Source organism: Paramormyrops kingsleyae, chromosome 12 (assembly GCF_048594095.1).
Source record: "Paramormyrops kingsleyae isolate MSU_618 chromosome 12, PKINGS_0.4, whole genome shotgun sequence".
NCBI lineage: Eukaryota > Metazoa > Chordata > Actinopteri > Osteoglossiformes > Mormyridae > Paramormyrops > Paramormyrops kingsleyae.
The window spans coordinates 14,775,538-14,796,266 of NC_132808.1; the positions used below are offsets into that span (position 1 = coordinate 14,775,538).

The 20,729-nt window shown below is 37.9% G+C and overlaps 2 protein-coding genes across 5 annotated transcripts; both read left to right on the plus strand.

Moving 5' to 3' along the window:
* Positions 1 to 247: 247 nt before the first annotated feature.
* On the plus strand, positions 248 to 11,660 carry LOC111858083 (butyrophilin subfamily 2 member A1-like). Of its 3 annotated transcripts, none has more exons than XM_023839482.2 (12): positions 249 to 504; positions 2,721 to 2,784; positions 3,437 to 3,532; positions 5,371 to 5,715; positions 5,960 to 6,244; positions 6,501 to 6,620; positions 6,743 to 6,769; positions 8,427 to 8,462; positions 8,538 to 8,564; positions 10,031 to 10,057; positions 10,330 to 10,356; positions 10,808 to 11,660. In XM_023839482.2, the coding sequence occupies exons 3-12, from the start codon at positions 3,460 to 3,462 to the stop codon at positions 11,407 to 11,409; spliced, it is 1,569 nt and encodes a 522-aa protein (XP_023695250.2). In that variant the 5' UTR covers positions 249 to 504; positions 2,721 to 2,784; positions 3,437 to 3,459; the 3' UTR covers positions 11,410 to 11,660. The 3 variants fall into 3 exon arrangements, with proteins under 3 accessions (XP_023695252.2, XP_023695250.2, XP_023695251.2); XM_023839483.2 differs by having other exon boundaries at positions 2,727 to 2,784; XM_023839484.2 differs by lacking the exon at positions 2,721 to 2,784 and having other exon boundaries at positions 248 to 504.
* Positions 11,661 to 14,033: 2,373 nt separating this feature from the next.
* On the plus strand, positions 14,034 to 19,830 carry LOC111858090 (butyrophilin subfamily 1 member A1-like). Of its 2 annotated transcripts, XM_072697541.1 has the most exons (7): positions 14,034 to 14,301; positions 16,908 to 17,020; positions 17,558 to 17,579; positions 17,682 to 17,708; positions 17,820 to 17,840; positions 18,189 to 18,215; positions 18,725 to 19,830. In XM_072697541.1, the coding sequence occupies exons 2-7, from the start codon at positions 16,970 to 16,972 to the stop codon at positions 19,252 to 19,254; spliced, it is 678 nt and encodes a 225-aa protein (XP_072553642.1). In that variant the 5' UTR covers positions 14,034 to 14,301; positions 16,908 to 16,969; the 3' UTR covers positions 19,255 to 19,830. The 2 variants fall into 2 exon arrangements, with proteins under 2 accessions (XP_072553642.1, XP_072553644.1); XM_072697543.1 differs by lacking the exons at positions 17,558 to 17,579; positions 17,820 to 17,840 and having other exon boundaries at positions 16,908 to 17,021.
* The last annotated feature ends 899 nt before the right edge of the window (positions 19,831 to 20,729 follow it).

Here is a 20,729-nt window from a genome sequence, read left to right on the forward strand (position 1 = left end):
TTGATATGTACACTTCATGGTTACCTTAAAAAACTGAATTAAATTACTTTAAAATCTCCAAAATTAAGTGAACTGAATCAGCAGATCCTGTGTTTCTGAAAATGCACCATGATGAGATAGTAACTCTGCAAACATCCCCCTGCTGCTTCTGTACACACTGTGTCTACATTATAATGACAAATGCATGATACACTGTATATTCTGTCAAGCTGCCTCAGTTAGTGTGGAAAAGGGCATGTGGGCGGTTGATCATGTCTAGCTTCTGCTCTCCAATTCCTTTAAATTAAATCACAAGTTCACTTGGAAGTTATGCTGTTATTCTGTTAATGTGTCACTTATCAGTTATAACCAAGAGCCCCTGGTTAGTATTACTTTAGCAGTAGCATTTGTTTGAGGTTTAGAGAGACTAATTGATCAGGCTGTTAAAGTGCTGTATGTTGCACCTACTGGGCCTGATTTGAATTCTTGCCATCACTTCCCTTCTTCATCTGGGAAAGTCGCTGAGTGAATCATTTCATTTTCAAAGCTATAATTTGGAAGTGTCTTGTTTTCCAACAGACAGGCTTGGAAGATGACGCAAGAGTTTCAGATCTGGTTGCATATGCTAATTTCAATGTGTTAAAAGATAATATGCTGCATATGAATCCATGTAGCCTGTTATGAGGAAATGGGGGAATAATTTCTATACAGGTATATATAATGCAACCATGCATTATTTAACACAGGGGATATGTTCTGAGAAATGCAACATCAGGCGATTCTGATGTGTGAATATCATAGAGTGTACATATCCATATTGCATAACACAGCATACCATTTTACAGTAGTTTTTAAATACTTCTATTAAGCAGAAAGTACAATAATGATAAAGAGTACTGTATAACAGTGAAACAGTGTTGGGAAGGTTGCTTTTGAAATGTAATAGGTTACAGATTGCTAGTTACCGTATTAAAAACGTAATAAGTTATGTAACTATTTTGATCAATTTTTTAACAAATATTTCAAATTGAAAAAAGCTGAAGAGATAAATTTGTCCCACCAGCTTTGCTGACCCATGTTGTCCAGAAATATGCCAAAAGAGGGCATTTCCGCATGGCAAAAAGACACAAAGAAACAAAATGAATGCTATATTGTACACTCAAGCCAAGTCATTTTCAATAATTATTTTTATGTATATTCTCTCTAAAGTATCTTTGCTTTTTAGGGACGACAGATACACTGTATAGGTGCACTATACCGACTAGATATGTATACAGTATATATGATATTCTCATAGCGTCCAATTCACCTAACATCCTATTGGACAGAATGTAACCTGGACTATTCAGCCAGATCTTTCAGTCAGGGGTTAATTTATGGTTAGTTCTTGGCTGACAGTACAGACAAAACTGTTTTTATGTGTAATGTTTTTTTGTTTGTTTATATTCTCTCTGTTCACCATCCTCTAGGTAGGAGTATTGGTGGTGGGATTCACAATATTCACATAGACATTTGTTAGCTAAGAGTTTAGTTTGTTGGTTTGAGTGTGGATTAGGAACTTCATGCTATGTTTAAAACGTTTTTCTTTACAATGGTGTTTATGGTTATACATGTTTAGTATAATAACCATGAACATCTGTATGTAATATTAGTTTATGCTTTTCATAAACCCAGCAATAGGTTATTGAAAAACACTCATATTACCACTTTAATTCATAAAATTATAGGTGTAATAAAAAAACTGGATTGTTACACCTATTTCCACTTTTATTTGAATACAAATGCAAATCATTTTGTTGCTTCAGCAAATACATATACAAATACAGTACAAATGCTGGGCTCTGCAAATCCCTACCATCCATCTCACAAGCAGCCTCTGGTTTCCTCATTGTGAGGAAACCAAGGAATTATTGAGCTGAATGCAAGACAGCTGCCTGCAACATGGTGGAAATAATATTACAGATATACCAATTAGTCTGATGCAATCGATACTAGTTACATAAGAACATAAGAACATAAGAATGTTGTTACAGGTCAGGTTAACCTGTCAGGATTCAGCACCCAGATGCTGGACAGCCAAATCTAGGCTCATGAACCATTGTTGGAAGCCGTTAATTAGGAAAGATGCTCCAAAGCAGGGATCGGAAACCAGAATCATCATTAAGATAAAAAATCTGATTCAAACAAAGTCCTCAACACCTGACAGTCCTTGTTCCCCTTTCTATGCGCATTTTTAATCCTGCCTACAGATGAGTCTGGCATGGATATGGGACCCCAACTAAGTCTTCAGCTACCCCGAACTTTCCCATGGCATTTATATATGTATAGAAATATATGAATCCGAAACAATTTTTTAAGGTTGAATAAATTTTTTTCACATTACTGCCGTACAACATGTCTCTGCAGATATGATTTTGTCTTCTACAAAAAAGATAAATCTCCTAATAATGTCAGCTCATCACCATATTACATTCACCTTCAAAGCATTAGACATTTTTATAGTTTGATTTCCTCTGTTCCTGTTTTTCTTTATTATTATTTTAATCAGAGCACATTATGATAGAACTTAAGTTGCTGGTTGAGTTCATTTGTTAGTTCTATATAGATAAAATTCAAGCACACTGGAGTGTAAAGCATAGGAGCGAGGAGCTCCTTGTAGATTGGCCAGGAGATGGAGACAGTGCCTAACTTACCTCCTATAGCCAATCATTAAATTAGGCTTGTTTTCCATGCTGGTCAAGTTACAGGCTGAAAATGAAAGTGTAACTCTGATCTCCATCTGGGATAAGTGGCAGTACTTAACAGGTAAGATATATTATTGTCTTTTTGGTTGCTAAGTGTTCTTTTCCAGCTACCCAAACAGTAGGGATGTATTTCACTTACAGCCTTGTAAGTTTTATTATGTAGCGCTTGGCTAGTCACTCAGATTGTGGAAGGTAGGTCAGTATGTTGTTCAGCATGGTGTTTCCACGCAAGTGAGGTTAATTCTGTTTAAGGCACTTCTCAATCTAATGAGAATTAATTGTCTCAACAGTCTCTCTTTGAAACCGAACAACTCTTAATGCATTATATGCTGTATTTATAAACTGTAGTTAGGATGTTTTCAGTGAAACATCTTAAGGCACAGATAATACTTAAATTTTATAGATGAGTAAAGTAGAAAATATTTGAAAGAATATAGTATTCTGAATGAAGAGAATAAATTATGTATGTGAGGTAAACGGCAAAAAAATGTTGGTCTTTATTGCAATTTCAATTCATCATATTACATTACAGAATATTGAGTATTACTTCCAGTAAACTAACAGCTCCCATTTTTAAGTGGGTAGGAAAATGAGCACTGGCTTAATAAGTGATCTGAGGTGGTACTAACTGTAACAGACATGGTGCAGGTTAGAACGATTATTTTGACAAACAATGCAGCAGAATCGCTGTATTTGTGTCTCTGCCTGTACAGTATATACATCTGTCAGGTGTGTTATGGGAACCTTCAGCAGAGGAAGCCTTGTGCTGATGTGTATCACCTTCACCACATCATACAGAGCTAATGCCGGTAAGCAAACTGATTCATCTACACCTTTCTCCGGATAAAGAGGAGTTACAGAAATTTCCATTTATATTTTAGGTGAACGTTGTCATAACTAAAAAAAAAATTTTTTTTTTACAAATTTACAAATCTACAAAAGGCATATATCTGATTTTAGATAGCGTTTCGCGAGCTGACTGGTACAACAGTTCACTGGTGACACTAATTATGCATAGTAACTGGCAGGTTTTATCAACAAATGAGAAAGACAGTAAATAAGAAAGTAAATAATAAATCTTTCAGAACTGGGACTGGAGTGTGAAGCTGGGTGGGCAATGTAACCCCTTCATAAAAAGCCGTACCAGTAAAGGCACCCAACTTAATGTTCATATTGCAGGTATAATATACACTCCTGGGCAAAAAATGGGCCATAGCTTAATGTTGTGCAGTTAGGGTTTGGCCCTTTTATTGCCCAGGAATGTAGATGCCATGAAACTTACATTAAAACAGCTTAGTTTTTTCTAAGTATAACCTTGTGACAAATGTGTCAGGTGCATGACAGATAGATGAGAAGCCAGCAAAGTCTGCAGACTAATGTTAAAGGGAAAGAATTGTGAGGCATATTACATTATTGGATAATGTACATTATACAGTACAGTGGCTTGCAAACGTATCTGTAAAGTATCATAATTCTCTGCATGATAAAAGATTTGTACACATATTTGTCCATTCAGTATTTTTATTGTGAGCTCATATGCTCTAACAAAACATTTCCAAAGTGAAATTAAACTCGGAATTTAGTGTTTGCATGTGTTTTCTACCCCGACACGCGATGGTTTTTTATCAAGAACCCTTTCGCTGCAATAACGGCCTTATTTCTTTTGAAGTATGCATTTAGCATCTTTGCACATTGTTCAGAAGTGATCCTTCCCATTCTTCTTGGCAGAATTTGCTGCTGCCCTCCCGTAGGGGCCTGTTTTATGGAGAGCTCTTGAAATTGTCGACCCATGCACCTTCACTCGGTGCCACTTTACAATAAGGCTACCCGTATAAAGTGTTTATGAATGCTTTATAATCTGGATAATTAGGTTGTAACACTTCGTAAATTATTAATAGACAATTTTAAACAAGTTATAACACAGTTTTCTTTTATTAATGAGTTACTACCATTTATAAGCAGCAAAAGGGAGCCTTATTGTAAAGTCGTGCTCTTCACTCCAGTTTCCGTCAAAGAACATTACAGACATTGGCGAGTGATGGTTGGATTTTTTGCAGCCTTCTTGTACCAGTTGATATCTTGCTTTGATGCTTAGTTTTGAGGGACGGCCTGTTCAAGTAAGTGTCTGGGTGCTGTGATGAACCATCCGCTATCTAATGATGGATCCAACAGTGTTTAATGGGACATTCAAACTCTTTGAAATTTTTCCTGCCTTGTGCATTTCAATGACTTTTTTGTCTCACATGAATGCTCCTTTGTCTTCAATTTTGCAGTGATTGTCCACAAAAGACAATGGTCCTTCCAAAATAGTGCTTTTTATATCCAGGGAGAAACCTTACATCAGCACTCATAAGTAGAACCTAATTTGTCAGGAACCTGTTTGTCATTAATTTGTCCTTTATGTAAACCTGGACCTTCCAAAGCACCGGGGTTTGTATACTTATGCAAACAACACGTATCACGTATCTTTTAGACAATTGATCTATTGAATACTTTTGCAAGCCACTGTATTATATTGCAACTTGTGCCCTTCTACCTAGAATATGACTGCCTTAATTAAACAAAACTATTTAGAAACTTTTCACTTACCCATGACATTAGCTGTCATACATATTTCTCTAAAATGATTCCCATTCTTCTCTTGTAGAAGACATCAACTCAATTTTGATAGTTCCCTCTACTCCTGTGATCATCACAACTGGCTATGATGTCCTACTGCCCTGCTACCTTTCTCCAGAACGAAGTGTAGTTTCCATGGAAATCAGGTGGTTTCGCGACCAATTCAGTGATTACATATACCTGTACAAACCCGGGATTGACAGTAAGGGCAAAGGGTATGAGGACAGAGTGAGCTTATTTTCTCAGGAACTGGAGAAAGGCAACGTGTCATTGCTGCTTACAGACGTCAGGCTGGCAGACCAAGGTGACTATAAGTGTCATGTCAGCCTTGGTGACTGGTTTGAGGAGCCCACCCTGGAGTTAACAGTCAGACGTGAGTTATTTTTGTCGGGTTTTACTAAGTACATTTTCCCTGCATTAAATATATCGTATAATATGACCATTTTTATCAAGGCACTGTGAGATGTCATTACATGTAGCATTGCAGATTATGATATTTAAGTAGCAACATCCAGTAATATAACATATAAAGCAATGTTACATTTTGTTTAATATATTAATTAATATAATATACATTTTTGATACGACTTTAAACATATTTTTATCCTTTCGCACAGAACCAGGAAGCAAACCAATCATAGAGGTTCTAAAACGCAACAGAGATTCAATCGAACTAAGTTGTAGCTCTGAGAACTGGTATCCAGAACCCAACATGCTTTGGACAGACAGTAATGGGAGGGAGCTGGAGGCCCAGACAGACAAAGCCACACAGAAATCAGTGGGTGGATCCTACAGCATCACCAGTCAAATTAACATCAATGAGTCCTTTGAAGAAGTTGTGAAGTGCATTGTAGGAGAACAGAATCAGAGAATCCATTTTGAGTCTTTAATAAAGCTTAGTGGTGAGTCAATTGTTGAGGTAATGCATATCTCAGTCTTTTCAAGAGTGTGTTATTCTAATCTTCAGTAACTGATAATTCTTATAAGGCAAGAAATAAGAAGAAAAATCTGTGTTCTCAACATACTACTACATAATAAGGAGCACTTAGTAATACATCATTTGCTAGAATTAATTGTATTTAATGAAACTTTTTTGCCTTTCATCTAATAACTATGTGGTAGTTTTCAGATGAAGTCCTCATTTTTCTCCTTGGACAGATGGCTTGTTCATGACCACCATACCAGATCGGGTGTACATCTCTGCTGGTGTCATTCCTGTCACAGTGGGTCTGATATTAGTCCTTGTTGCTGTGTTAATTGTAAACAACCAGAAGAAAGGTACTTTGTATATTTATTTTGCTTCTAATATTGCTTAAAATTGTAGGCTTATTTGCTAACATTACTTATTTGCTACATTAAATTAGGCAAAATTTTTAATACACATATATTTCTCTTGACAGTACGGAAAATCAAGCTTAGCAGATTTGGTAAGAATTTTACTACATTTTAAAATATGAATATACATATATATAATATTATTTTATTTAAGAACCCCCCCCCCCCCCCAAAAAAAAAAGATGCTATACTGTATATGACCATTTTGAAATTACTGCAATCCATGTAAGTGTCTGTCTGTATCAGTCAGTTCTAATCATTTATACAATAATGTAAAACTGGAAGAAATCGAATAATATAAATATGATTTCCATTACTTACACCAATTTTAACCTTAATAGCAATATGGGGGCAGTGTGTGGCACAGTGGGCTAAGCCTGTGTGTCTGTAATCACCAGTTCAAACCCAGCCTCAGCGCGACTGCAGGTCCTTGAGCAAGGCCCCTAACCCCCAGCTCCCTGGGGATTGCCATGGGTGCTCTGCAAAGAGCAAGTTGAGGGAGGCATGAAGACAATTTCCCCACAGGAATCAATAAAGTATCTGTTATTATGTATAGAATTTGACATTCAAATTAAGCCTCAAATATTACAAACTCATTCCTTTTTTGGAACTGTGCCCTTTGCACAGAACCAAGAAGCAACCCAATCATAACGGTTCTAAAACGCAACAGAGATTCAATCGAACTAATACAGTATGTAGCTCTGGGCACTGCAACAGAGCTCCAGTAATTAGCTGATTTTTTATGTTTGTTCAGAGGGCCAGTGTCTTGAAGGTGCCAGTGTTTGTGCAGTGGCCAGTGTCTTGAAGGTGCCAGTGTTTGTGCAGTGGCCAGTGTCTTGAAGGTGCCAGTGTTTGTGCAGTGGCCAGTGTCTTGAAGGTGCCAGTGTTTGTGCAGTGGCCAGTGTCTTGAAGGTGCCAGTGTTTGTGCAGTGGCCAGGCATAATATATGTCATGTTTGCTGAAGTAATATGCGCATGGTATTCAGAATGGGGTACTGTACATAACAACAGGATTCATAGATGGTTATCTCTGCAATGTATATGTGGTGTTATATATGTCTCCAGCTAGCCATGACCTTGTATAACTCTGGGGTTGGGGAAATCCGTTGAGGGCTAATGAAATTAGGGACATTGCTGAAGACCTGTTTATTAAGGTTTGTCATTTTTTTTTATTCATCTGTATGAAGTTTTTCTTATTCTTTCTGGGGAAACCAGACATGAATGTGCATTAGCTTTCTGCTCATTATAAAGATACAGTAGCATGATCAAATATCTCAGCTGTGTTACGCAGTCTTGGTTGATGCACCCTTGCATGCCTTACTTACATTGATGAGATATTTTGATGTGGAAGGGAGATGAATCCCTCCAGTTTCCGATCACTTACCCAGTACAAGGATGTGCTGGAACAAATACTGGGGCACAAGGAGGGAACACCCCAGATACTGTATAACTCGACTCCATCACAGTACACACACTCACACACTAATGACCAATTAGAGAAGGAGGAAATTAATGCAAACTTGGGAAGAACATGCTAACTCAACAGAGAGAGCTGGAGTTTGACAGGCCACTATAGTACCATGGTGCTGGTAGAAAGATTCATTTGGTTATATTAGTTTATTTAAATTAATTATGCATCTATTTATAATTTACCACTTAAGGCTCCCCATGACCTTGTATTGGATGGATGGATGGATGGATGATTTACAAACTGCTATAAACTGAATTTCTGAAATTCTGTTTTTTGCAGATTCTCTCGAAAGCAGTTTGGAAAAACTAAATGATGGTAAACATTTCAAATTTTTGCAATCAAATCCTAAATGATCAATATAATAAATAATTACTGTATCTGTTTTTGTAGAGCATGATGCCCTCAAAGAGAAGTGTCGTATGTATTAATTCCATTTTTTAAATTTAATATATAGTTTATTTACCAAAATATTGCTTAAATATGCAACAAGATTATATACAGGGATTGACATAACTGGTACAGAAGTACATATTTTTCACATAAGGCTAAAATGCATGGTATTATCTTGTTCAGATTAAATAAGTATGCATTTGTGCTCTTCTGAAAAGAAATTGTTGCATGTATCTGTACAGTATGTCAGAGAGAAGGAACGACTGAATCGCAGGATAAAAGGGATGTTTTTGAACTTAAAATCAGGAACAGAAATGAAGGGACCATAAGGGACCAAACAGGGAAACTGAGCATAACAGAAGGGAAGTCTGGGACTAAAACTGACATGTACAGTAGGAGATCTCATGCAGGGAACAGCACAGGTAACAACATAGATGAGGACGGTGACCGGACTGGGGAGCACAAAACAAGCAGGAACTGATATACATGGACTAAATGAGATCAAACAAGTGGCAGGTGTGATTAACAGACTCAAGATGGAGGAACCAGCACAGACAGCAGAGGTCCTCTGCTAGCCAAACAGGAATATGACAGACAGATCGTACAGTATTGCTTCATACAACAAATGAGTACCAGTTACGTAAGTCCCTGCTTATATATGCAGTGGATTGTATCACAACACACCCATGTAAAGCACCTTGGGGTGACTCTGTTGTGAAAGGTGCAATATAAAAATGATTTGAAGTACAAAGAAACTTAAAAAAACCATACATTTTTGACACATAGTCAAAGGTAGAAATGGGAACTTCTATATGTTTATTCACTGTTATTTTGCATGCTGCAAAATCACTGCATGCTTTTCTGCTATGGATCATCCAGGTCTGTTGTGGTCTGGAGCATCTCTGGAAGGACACATAACAATAAAAAAAAAAATCATAGACAAATGCCAGGACATCACAGGGTATTCAGACACACTCACGTTTAGTCAGACTGTCACAAACGAACCCCAACTCATCTCAAATCCATCTTCTTAGGCTGCATATGTTCAAAAGTACATTAAGCAGCATTTATAATTCTATATTTGGTTAATGGTTTATGGTGAAACTGAAAATATTACAGTTGTCTTGTTACAGTGATCATGGATATATAATTTGAAAGAATAAAATATAAAATAATATTTTTGTTATTTTTAATGTGATGTAGCTTTAATCAGTCTCTGTTTTATCACTAAAAAACGCACAAGAAAGAACTGTACCTGCAAACTGTCCTCCACTTTTACTTGGAGTGGCATCTTTAACTTGTCCACAGGGTAAGGCTGTGTGTATGTATGGTCCCTGTTATGGGCTGGCATCCAATCCAAGGTGTTTCCCTTCATTGTGTTGTATCCTGCCTGAGGTTTCAGACTAACACAACAACCCTGTATGGGATAAGTGGTTATGGGAGATGGATGGATAGATAAATGATTAACTAATCAGAGATCCTGATCTTCACAGGAGCTGTCAGCTACATCCCAGACTCAGGTACATCTCTGATGTTATTGTTATAGCCTTATGTCTTCATATCCATATATGGATCATATCTATGATTTTCAAGAATGACAATATGTTTTGTTTGGAATGCTTGGCTTTTAAGAAATAGTTATACAATTTTCTTATTGCCTTGAAAACATTGTTTTTTAAAAATATATATATATGCTTTTGCCTGGAATATTTTTTTATTCATCAATATATTTACACATTTCTACCCTTAACATGTTTAAAAAAGCAGTAACATGAAAATGCTTTTTTTCTAGTGTGGAGCTACATCATTAGTTGTGCAGGTAATTTATTAGAATCATATCCACTATGCTTGTATATTTACTGAAATTTCTGTTGAGAAACTATAGATCATAATGACTGTTAAATCATTATTAGAAAGATGCCTCAACAAAGGAGAAACCAATTTCTCATATTTGATTCTTTTTTACACAGTCCTTCATATTTATTTATACAATACAGGATATTTTTATATGGGAAAATGATTTTGGAACACCATAACATATTGTCTTGATCTTGGTTAAATCTAGTTTTACATTTCAGTTTATCGCAGCAATAAACTTCTCATGATAATTTTATTTGCGTTGTATTTTGTGTTCAATTAAAAGTGCATTTTTTTCCATTTATCACTCCATCATACCCTTATTAGCAGTGCCAGCTGCTATGTGGACTGTGTTTGCTGTATATCTATCTAACTCTTCAGGGAGATTCTTGTACGTTTGCTTGTTAATTTAGATGACGTGACTCTGGATGAAAAAACAGCACATCCAAAACTCAGAGTTGCAGAAGATGGTAAATCTGCTGGATGGGTGGAAAAGGATAAAACTGCAGATGGAAAAAACAAGCCAAAGGAACAATCCATTGATATAAACAGCAAACGGTTTGATGATCAACAGTGTGTGCTGGCTAAGGAGGGATTCACGTCTGGGAGACATTACTGGCAGGTGGAATTTGGAAAGCAGGCTAGTTGGCAGGTTGGAGTTGGTAAGGAGACCAAGGACAAACAGGAAATACTTACTTCTGTAAAGGGGTACTGGATCTTAAATTCATCATCAGACACATCGCTTTCTGCAAGCACTGCTCCACCCACAATCCTACCTACTGATCTGAAGCCAGAGAGAGTGGGGGTGTATTTGGACTACGAGGAAGGTCAAATTTCATTTTACAATGTGGACCAAAGATGTCACATATACACATTCAAAGATGAGTTTACAGTAAAGCTCTTTCCATTGTTTGGAACAAAAAAAGGATGTTTTAAAATATTTACAGTCTTGGGTGTGAAAAACAAACAAAGTGACATTGCCGAAGATGCTACAGTATCTTCACTGATACACTGAATAACCTGTGTTGAACAAACAGCAAACGGCTTATACTGTAGATTGATATGCTCATTTACATCATGCTATAAATGTCTGTTTATACTGTAAATAAATACTTACTGTATCAAATATGTTTGACTACAGCTATGAACTCTTTTGTTAGTTTAAGACGTTACTGGTGTATTGTTTTTGCAATGAATGATTGTTAATTGGAAGAGTTGAGTATACTGATTGTAAGACATTCAGAATAAAATGCTAATGAAAATCCACCAGGCCTGGTTACTCAAATCACAGACTGGTGTCCACCCAGTCTGTCCCCTGCTTTGTGCCCATTGCTATCTGGGATAGACTTGAGACTTAATGCCACCCATTACGGGAAATATGATTAGAGTTGAAGAATAAATTAGATGGTTGCATAACAAATTATATATCCATAACGTATTTCTCACCATTAAGAGGTCTTATGGCCAATAGGAATTATTTCTGTTTCCATTTTATTTTAATTACGTTTTAGTACTTATGATGAACTGTGTGGACCTCATTTGTCTTCCTGTTTCTCAAAATTATACTTCTAATTTTTGTCAGTGGATATATAATCGATATCTATATCCATATCTCAAGTTGGACTCTAGCAGTCGATACATGTTTTGGACAATCGAGCAAAATTAGTGTATTTACCGTGCTACCAAGGTGAACCAATAGAGCAGGAGAATTGTGTTTGTTATACGTCTGAGCTTAGTTTGTTGGTGTTTCGTGACCAATCAGGACTTAGAAGTCCTTAGTCCTTATATTTATCAACTGGTTGCTCTCGGTGCTGGAGTACTTGGTACCTGGTACCAAGGTTATGGAATTGCCACCATGCCACCATGACAGGCACCAACAACCTTCCAGCCACAGTTCTGCACGGCTGCCTCAGCGATGGACGCATTCAGGCTCAGTGTTTCCATCCTAGGATGCATGAGATGTTTTGCTGGAGGTGTGACTTTAGGTCCTGCTAAAGACTCCCAGCACACCTATGTTCACCTATGTTTGTTATGGACAAACTGTGGTTAGCATAGAAGTCCAATAACAAACATCACTCGGGTTCAGATAGGACAGACTGTTCCTCCAAATCATACCCTTATGGTTTCACGGTCATGACCCACATGAACATTAAAGTCCCACAGTAGATCAATGGAGTCTCCAGAGGGGGTGCCTTCCAGTTTCCCAACCAAGGTATTCAAGAAGGCTGCATACTCTGTACTGGTGTTCAATGCAGACAACAATCAGAGCCCATTCCCCGACTCAAAGTCAAAGGGAGGTGACCCTATCATTCATTGTGGTAAACTCCAATACACTGGCACCATACAGAGGGACTATGAGTAGACCAACACCTGCCCAGCACCTCTCAGTATGGGCAACTCCAGAGTGGAACAGAATCCAGCCCCTCTTCAGGAGGTTGGTTCCAGAGCTTGAGCCGTGCATTGAGGTGAACCTAACTGTATCTAGTCAGTATCTCACTACCTCTTGCGCCAGCTCAGGCTCCTTTCCCACCAGAAAGGTTACTTTCTGTGTTCCTAAAGCAAGATTTGGTAGCCAACAATTGGTCTGCCAAAGTCCCTGCCTTCAACTACCATCCGATCTATCTTGCACCTGACCCCCACGGTCACCCCTGCAGGTGGTGGGCCCACAGGAGGGGGGATACATGTATTTGCTTCTGGCTATGCCTGGCCAGACCCCATCACTAGAGACCCGGTCACCAGGCACATGCCAGTGAGCTCTCCCCCAGGCCTCGCGCCAGGATGGGGCCCTGGTCTCCCTAATCCGGATGGGGCCAAATGATCCTTTCTGTTGACGCAGCTATGTGCTTTTTTTACTTAAGTACATGGGAGAATTGACACCTAAATGCAGATCCATATCCATGTTAGTACATGAAATCAGTCCTGTTTGCATGCTTTGCTGCTGAGGTGGGAAACTTCCATTTAGTGTTGCAAAGCTTTCTGGTTATATAAAATAGAATTACCACCTCCCCATAGAAAAATGTTGGTGCCAAGTACTTTCATCCTTAAGTATAACAGAGCCAACACAAAGTCTTAATCTTATCAACTACTCTCTCTCTCCAGTGTTGCTGTAATTTATTGGGAAACCACAATGTTCCCAAACTGCCAATTATGGCTGAGTGTAACCAGTCAAGCTCCCAGCCACGACATTAGCACAATGTTTTCTGAGTCTACTTGTGAATTTAGGTTCCACCAGTGTCAATAAATGTATCCATTCATTTCATTGTGCCTACTGAACTGAAAAGCATGTTCTGAATGGTACATAACAAATACGTGTACAGGTACCATTACAGCCTATGAGGACCCCGTTGTTGCTGTCTGCCTGCATGGTTTTGATTGCCACCTGCTGGTGTGTGGTAAAATCGCAGTGGGTTGTCACATGACAATACATTTGTACAGTTACCAGACTTTTTGATGAGAATTACTTGCTTTGTGTGAGCACTCAGACATGGACTCAAGCAATACCAGAAATAATTAACAAACAATAAACATAAAACAGTAATGATTTACAAAGGAGGGCAAAGTCAACATCATATACCATTTTCAATCTTTTTTAGGTCAAAGATTAATCCAAAGGAAAGAGAAAACTTGAGTCTAGGAAAATACAAACACAGCAAATAAAACTTTCAACTGGCAATATATAAACTTACACTGACTGAAATTTAAAAAAAGAAAAAGAATCAAATAAATGTGTATTCTGTATGGCAGCACGACCATCTCTGCCAACTCTGCCAGTCTCATTCTGGCATATTCCCATTTCAATGTACAGCCTGTCTATCGGAACAAAACCCAGTCCTGTGTCGGGGACAATCTGCACAAGTTTTATACTCCTCTCTGACAACAGTTCTTTGTCAGTTTAATCTCTAAATAGGTAAGATTTTCTTTGCACCATTTCTTGTTTTTAACGGTCTATACTGTAACTGGTCATTTGATAGCAAAAGTGGGGCATTTAAGAGATTTTCTCTGATTGCCCCCCTCATCAATGTGTACAAATTCACCGTACTTACCCCAAGTACATTCACTATGGTTTAGGATTGTGAGGACACATTACTTACTGTAACTTGCATGCTACTCATTTTAATTAAAATAATTACTTTTTAATCGACCAGTCTTTCAGCCTGCTTGATTAGCCTGCTAGGCATGTTCACGGAGTAGATGTCACTGCATAATGGTAATATACTTTGTATAGTTGTATATTTTTAGATACTATTGCATTATGCAATTTTTACATAATTATTTGAATTATTCATATCAGTTTTGAATTGTAACATTTGTTTCTAAATGTATGATACGTTAGAAAGTTTCATTTTGTTACATGGTTAAACCTGATGAGTGTTTTTACTGTACTGTCACCAAACAAGGCATATTGTAGCAAACTGTCCCGTATTACATCAGAAAGAGGGAAAAAGGCTTAATCCAGAAAAGAAAGCTGTTGCATTAGATCTGATTTATCCCCTGATAATGCGAATGACCAAGCACAGCCAGAGAGCAGCTATTCACCGTACCTGTTAAATGGGAACGTGTCACCTGTGTTTCTCCTGTGACGATATTGCGAGATACAGGAGCAGCACAATCATTTATTCTCAGGGGACTGATTCCTTTGTCAGATGCTACTTTTTGTGGCACATATGTCTTGTGTTGAAGAATCGATATGTGGTTTTTAAAGGTCCCATTACACTATGTACATTTGACAGTTGATTACAGGTATATTTAAAATGGGGTTGTGTGATGCTTTGCCTGTTGCAGAAGTGTCTTTTATTTTGGGAAATGATATTGCTGGGGGCCAAGGTAATGCCTGTGTGGGAAGTTAGTTACCTCCTGTGCCAGACAGTCTTCTGATGGATTTTCCTGCTGTCTTTCCTGTCTGTGTAACAACCCATGCTCACGTCTAGCAAAACAGTTAGCTGATGAGATCAATTTGTCTGACACTTTTCTTAGAGAAAACCTTACTGGGTTGTCATGTACTGGTGGTAACAACGTGGGGGTGGCACAACCGCTCACTTTACTTCCTGTTATTGTAAATCGTGAAAAGCTTATTAATGCTCAGAAAGCAGATCCATCTTTGGCTCACTACTTTTCTTAGGTACGTGATGCGAGGGTTGCTGATGAGCAGGTCACATACTACCTCAAACATGGAGTATTGATGCGTAAGTGGTTTTCTCAGGGTGTTAAACTGAATGGGCTACATCAAATTGCACTGCCCTCAGCCTATTGCCAACAAGTGTAGTCGTTAGCTCATGACCACCCTTGGTTCGGACACAGGAGTTACAAAGACCTACAACCGTATTCTTGGATATTTTTTTTGGCCTGTTCTTAAAAGAGATGTAGTGCAATACTGTTATTCTTGTCTAACATGTGAGATTGTGGGGGAACCTAATCAAACTATACCTTGGGCTCCTTTATTTCCTATTCCTGTGAAGGGTGAACCTTCTGAGTGTGTCCTTTTGGATTGTGTTGCTCCGCTTCCATGAACAAAGGCAGGTGACCAGTTTTTTGCTTACTGTCATGTATGCTGCTACACATTCTCCTGAGGCTATACCTCTGCATAAGATCACAGTAGCAGTGGTGCTGAAAGCCCTAACCAAGTTTTTTGCTGCTTTTGGCCTATCCCGAGTCATTCAAACCGACCAAGGTGCAAATTTTTTTTTGGCAAGTTAGGCATGTAGTGTCTCGCCCACGTCATCCATGTCGCAGGGTGCGCTTTAATGATGTCATCAGTCTCTGAAATCTATGCTCCACAAATATTGCCTAGAAACAGAACATGACTGGGATGAGGGAGTGCCGATAGTTTTATCTGCTACAAGGGAAACAGTGCAGGAATCTTATGGACCATTAAAGTTAGCAGACAATGTTTTGGGCGGAAGCTTGTGAAGCTCCTGTCTTTGCCTTTCTTTAAGCTACTATTGACTTTTATTTATCAAACCTTTAAACATGTGGAAAGGGACTGGGTAGGTAGGAGGTGCACACCTACACATCCACGTAGGGCTGTTGATGTTAATCACACTAGGAAGGCGGGCGGGGGGGGCAACCCTTTATGTTATGTTTGGGTAGGAGGTAAGTAGCTCTTTTTATTTGCTTTATTTTTTGGTAGTAAAGATTGGGTTTTGAGATCAGTTTTGTTTGTTCCTTTTGTTTTCTTTGGCCCCGCCCTTGTCCCTTATTCCCTTTAGCCTTCCCAGAAGACTTGAAGCAGTTATACAGTACTGTAGCTGCAAAGGATGGGCCAACTCCATATTACAGCCTATGTATTAAGAATGGGATGTCATTGAAGTTCATGTGTGTGTAAAGGCAGGTGTCCCAATACCTTTGGCAACGTGTGAGGAACACAGGTGCAACTAGGGACAAAAGTACAAAAGAACTCATTCTGAGACACAGGAACATACTAAATATGGGGAAACTGCTAAATTATGATAGTTTCAGTCAATACAACTGTGCTAATGAAATTAAACATTCACAAATTCACATTCGTCCCTGCAGGCCCCCTCTTCTGGCTTCTGGTGTTGGGAGCAGTTTGTGTTGCAGTCATATTGCTGTTTGACATGTTTTATTTTTATGACAAGTTCTGGAAAAGGGCAACTCCAGAATTTCCAGGTAAATTATTTATTTAAAGACAATGAATCTGTGTTTTTAACTAGGAAAGGAAATTTTGAGAGCATTTTAGTCAATTCATCTGATTTGTTACATTCAACTAATTCAACCTTATTCCACATCCTTCAACATTATTAATTAATTATTAATCAGAAGGTCGCTGGTTCATACCTAGACTCAGCATGAGTGCAGGTCCTTGAGCAAGGCCCATAACCCCAGCTCCCTGGGCATTGCTATGGGTGGCACTGAAAAAAATGGCCTGTGAAATTTAAGATAAATTGTTCTGTTTTGAGGCAAGATCGCCAAAATCTTGCAAAATTATCTGCCGGTGCGGGAAGATACCTACAGAAGATGATGCTTCAACTTACAAAATAAGCTTGAGAAATGTGGGGAAAAAAAACATTTCAACATATCAACAAATATCAACATATCAACAAATTAATATTAAAGTTAACAGCTTTATAACCCCTGCAAAAATGTACTGAGATTTAAATATCAATATAAAGGATTGTTAAAGTGTCTGTTTTTACCTCTTTACGGAAAAGGGTTGTCAGGTTGATGGTAAGTGAATAAATTAGTAATGAATATGACTACCTTACATTACAGAAAACATCTCTTGAGAATTTCACTACGGCTATATAATCAATGCCATCTGCATTTCAGGCTCTCTGTGGAATGAATGGCATGAAGGTCAGTGATTATTTTAGTATTTGTGTGAGAATTACAAGGAATGTATGAGGGTCTGGGAAACAAATATCAATATGAAGGATTGTTAAAATGTCTGTTTTTACCTCATTGCAAAAAAGAGCTGTCAAACTGATGGTAAGTGAATAAATTAGCAATCAATATGAAAACCTTACATTAGTGATACTTTCAGTATTTATGGACCAAATGGAATACACCAAATGAAATATATGTTTTTCGTACATCAAATTACTAAGTAAGTTGATTTGATTTGGTTTTATCTGATGCTTATCAATGTTTTTTTTGCAATGTTTTAATGCTTAAACAAGGAAGAGTTCACAATATTTTTTTAATGAATTTACTGCTTTTACTGTGATATGTACATTATAGAAGCAAACTGTCATATCAACATGGCAGTGTTCAATTTCATAAACATGCTTTGAGAATTTCACTACTGATACATAATGAATGCTCTCTGCATTCCAGACTTTCTTTGGAAACAACGGCATGAGGGTAACTGATTACTTTAATATTTATATTAAATATAAATGTAATATCTAAAATATAAATGTAATATTAATATTAGAAATTTAATTCGAAATTAATATTTATATTAGAATTACATGAGGTACAGTACATCAAACAGTTTATACATTCATTTTTAACACCATTTCTAGAAAGCAAATTCACTCTCAAATTCACATTTCTCATTTACTAGTTAGCCCTTCATTTGAACATTTTAGGTTTTATTTTTCTCTAACGGGTCATTTGTAATTAATTTGTTATACAGTATTAATATTTAGTTCATGAACTGTTTTTTTCTGTAGTAAAGGTCTATATAAAATGGACATATCAGCATAGTGATTTGTAGGATCAGCCACTGGGAAAAGACTACATCCTCACTTGTATTCTGGTGCTTAGTTAAATTTGTCACAGATATTTTGTATCTCTTCCACTCATCATTACTGTTACAAAATTGTATTTGTTTTATCTCTTGACATTTGTGTTTGTGCTCTGTACAGTGGATGTAACCCTGGATAGAGACACAGCTCATCACAAGCTGAAGATATCGGATGATGCTAAAGAAGTCCAGTGGATAGAAGAGGGAATACAGTGTGTGTCTAAGGAGACCAACCACTTTGATACTGAGCCATTTGTACTAGGAAATATCATGCGTTGCTGGAGAAGCTACTGGTGCGTTGATGTGGAGGGAAAGGAGTATTGGGTCTTGGGTGTAGCTGCAGATACATCCAGCAGGAAAGGCCAACTGGAACTGAGCCCCAGTAATGGATTTTGGGTAATCAGGGTGTCAAATGGCAGGAGTGTGAAGGTCATGACTGAGGAGGTAGAGGTCCGGACAGATATACCCATCCCAACAAAAGTGGGAATTTACCTTGACTATGAAGAGAAGGAGGTGTCCTTCTACAATGCGGTAGATGGTTTGTGTATTTACACTTTCAAAATTGGGCAAGGCTCTGACAGAACTGCCCGCCCCCTATTCTCTCCTTGGAGCAATGATTCAGACAAGATTTCAGTGCTGTATATCAAATAATAAGAAAATTGAGAAAATACCCATAAATGTTGCAAGATCAGGAATTACATAGACCGTCCTCAGAAATATATAGACATGAATATATATTGTGAATTGAGTAAGAAACAGGTAGGGATGTGGCTGGAATACTGCTGGCAGTGATCTGTATTCCTAATGTTTTAATGTCCACTATCCTCTATGCAGTACACTCCAGCAAGGACACGGCATTGATCGTCATCGTTGCTCTTTAGATAAACAGATTATTCAGCCTTGTTTCCTTCTACAATTAAATTTTTTCTCCTGTGTAGCAGATTTACCAGCTACAGCTATACTCTGAGTTTGGGATATGCTGTTTATTTCATCCAGAGTCACATCACTTAAAGTAAGAAACAAACGAATAAGAACCTCCCTGTCCTGTCCAAATATCATAGAACAAATAGGGTGCTTTTTGACAGCTGGCACGGCTAAATATGTTTTGGTGCAGTGATAAGTGGATTGAAAACATGATGCAATAGCAATAAATTTAGCCGAATCATATTCTGATATATGTATTGTATGAATAAATATCAAGGTCATTGTAATAAAAATGTAATTGTTTTGTATTGTCAATTTTTTGACTCCACAACTGATAAACTACCCCAGATTTTTCACAAGGAAGGTGTATGATGTGAGACTTAAACCTCTGGAGTCTGAGGCCGGTCAGCCACTTTTAGCTAGCCTGACATGCCTTGATATTTTTATAGATTTTATGTAGGCTATACAGAAAACATATATCCCAAAGTACTACATGTGTTTTTATTCAGCACAGACTCAGCACCAACAATCTGAGACCATTTAGATTGTCCTTATTATTATAAGAACATAAGAACATAAGAACTATACAAACGAGAGGAGGCCATACGGCCCATCGAGCTCGCTTGGGGAGAACTTAACTAATAGCTCAGAGTTGTTAAAATCTTATCTAGCTCTGATTTAAAGGAACCCAAGGATTCAGCTTGCACTACGTTATCAGGAAGACTATTCCATACTCTGACTACACGCTGTGTAAAGAAGTGCTTCCTTAAATCCAGTTTGAAATGTTCTCCCGCTAATTTCCACCTATGGCCACGAGTTCTTGTATTTGAACTAATGCTGAAGTAACTATTCGGTTGAACAGCATCCAAACCTGTTAGAATCTTATAGACCTGGATCATGTCCCCCCTCAGTCTCCTTTGCTTGAGGCTGAACAGATTTAGCTCAAATAACCTTTCCTCGTATGACATTCCTTTAAGACCAGGAATCATTCTTGTGGCCCTACGCTGCACCTTTTCTAAGGCCGCTATGTCCTTTTTAAGATATGGTGACCAAACCTGTACACAATATTCTAGGTGAGGTCTCACCAAGGAATTGTATAATCTTAGCATTACCTCCCTTGACTTAAACTCCACACACCTGGAGATATACCCCAACATCCTATTGGCCTTTTTTATTGCTTCCCCACACTGGCGAGAATGAGA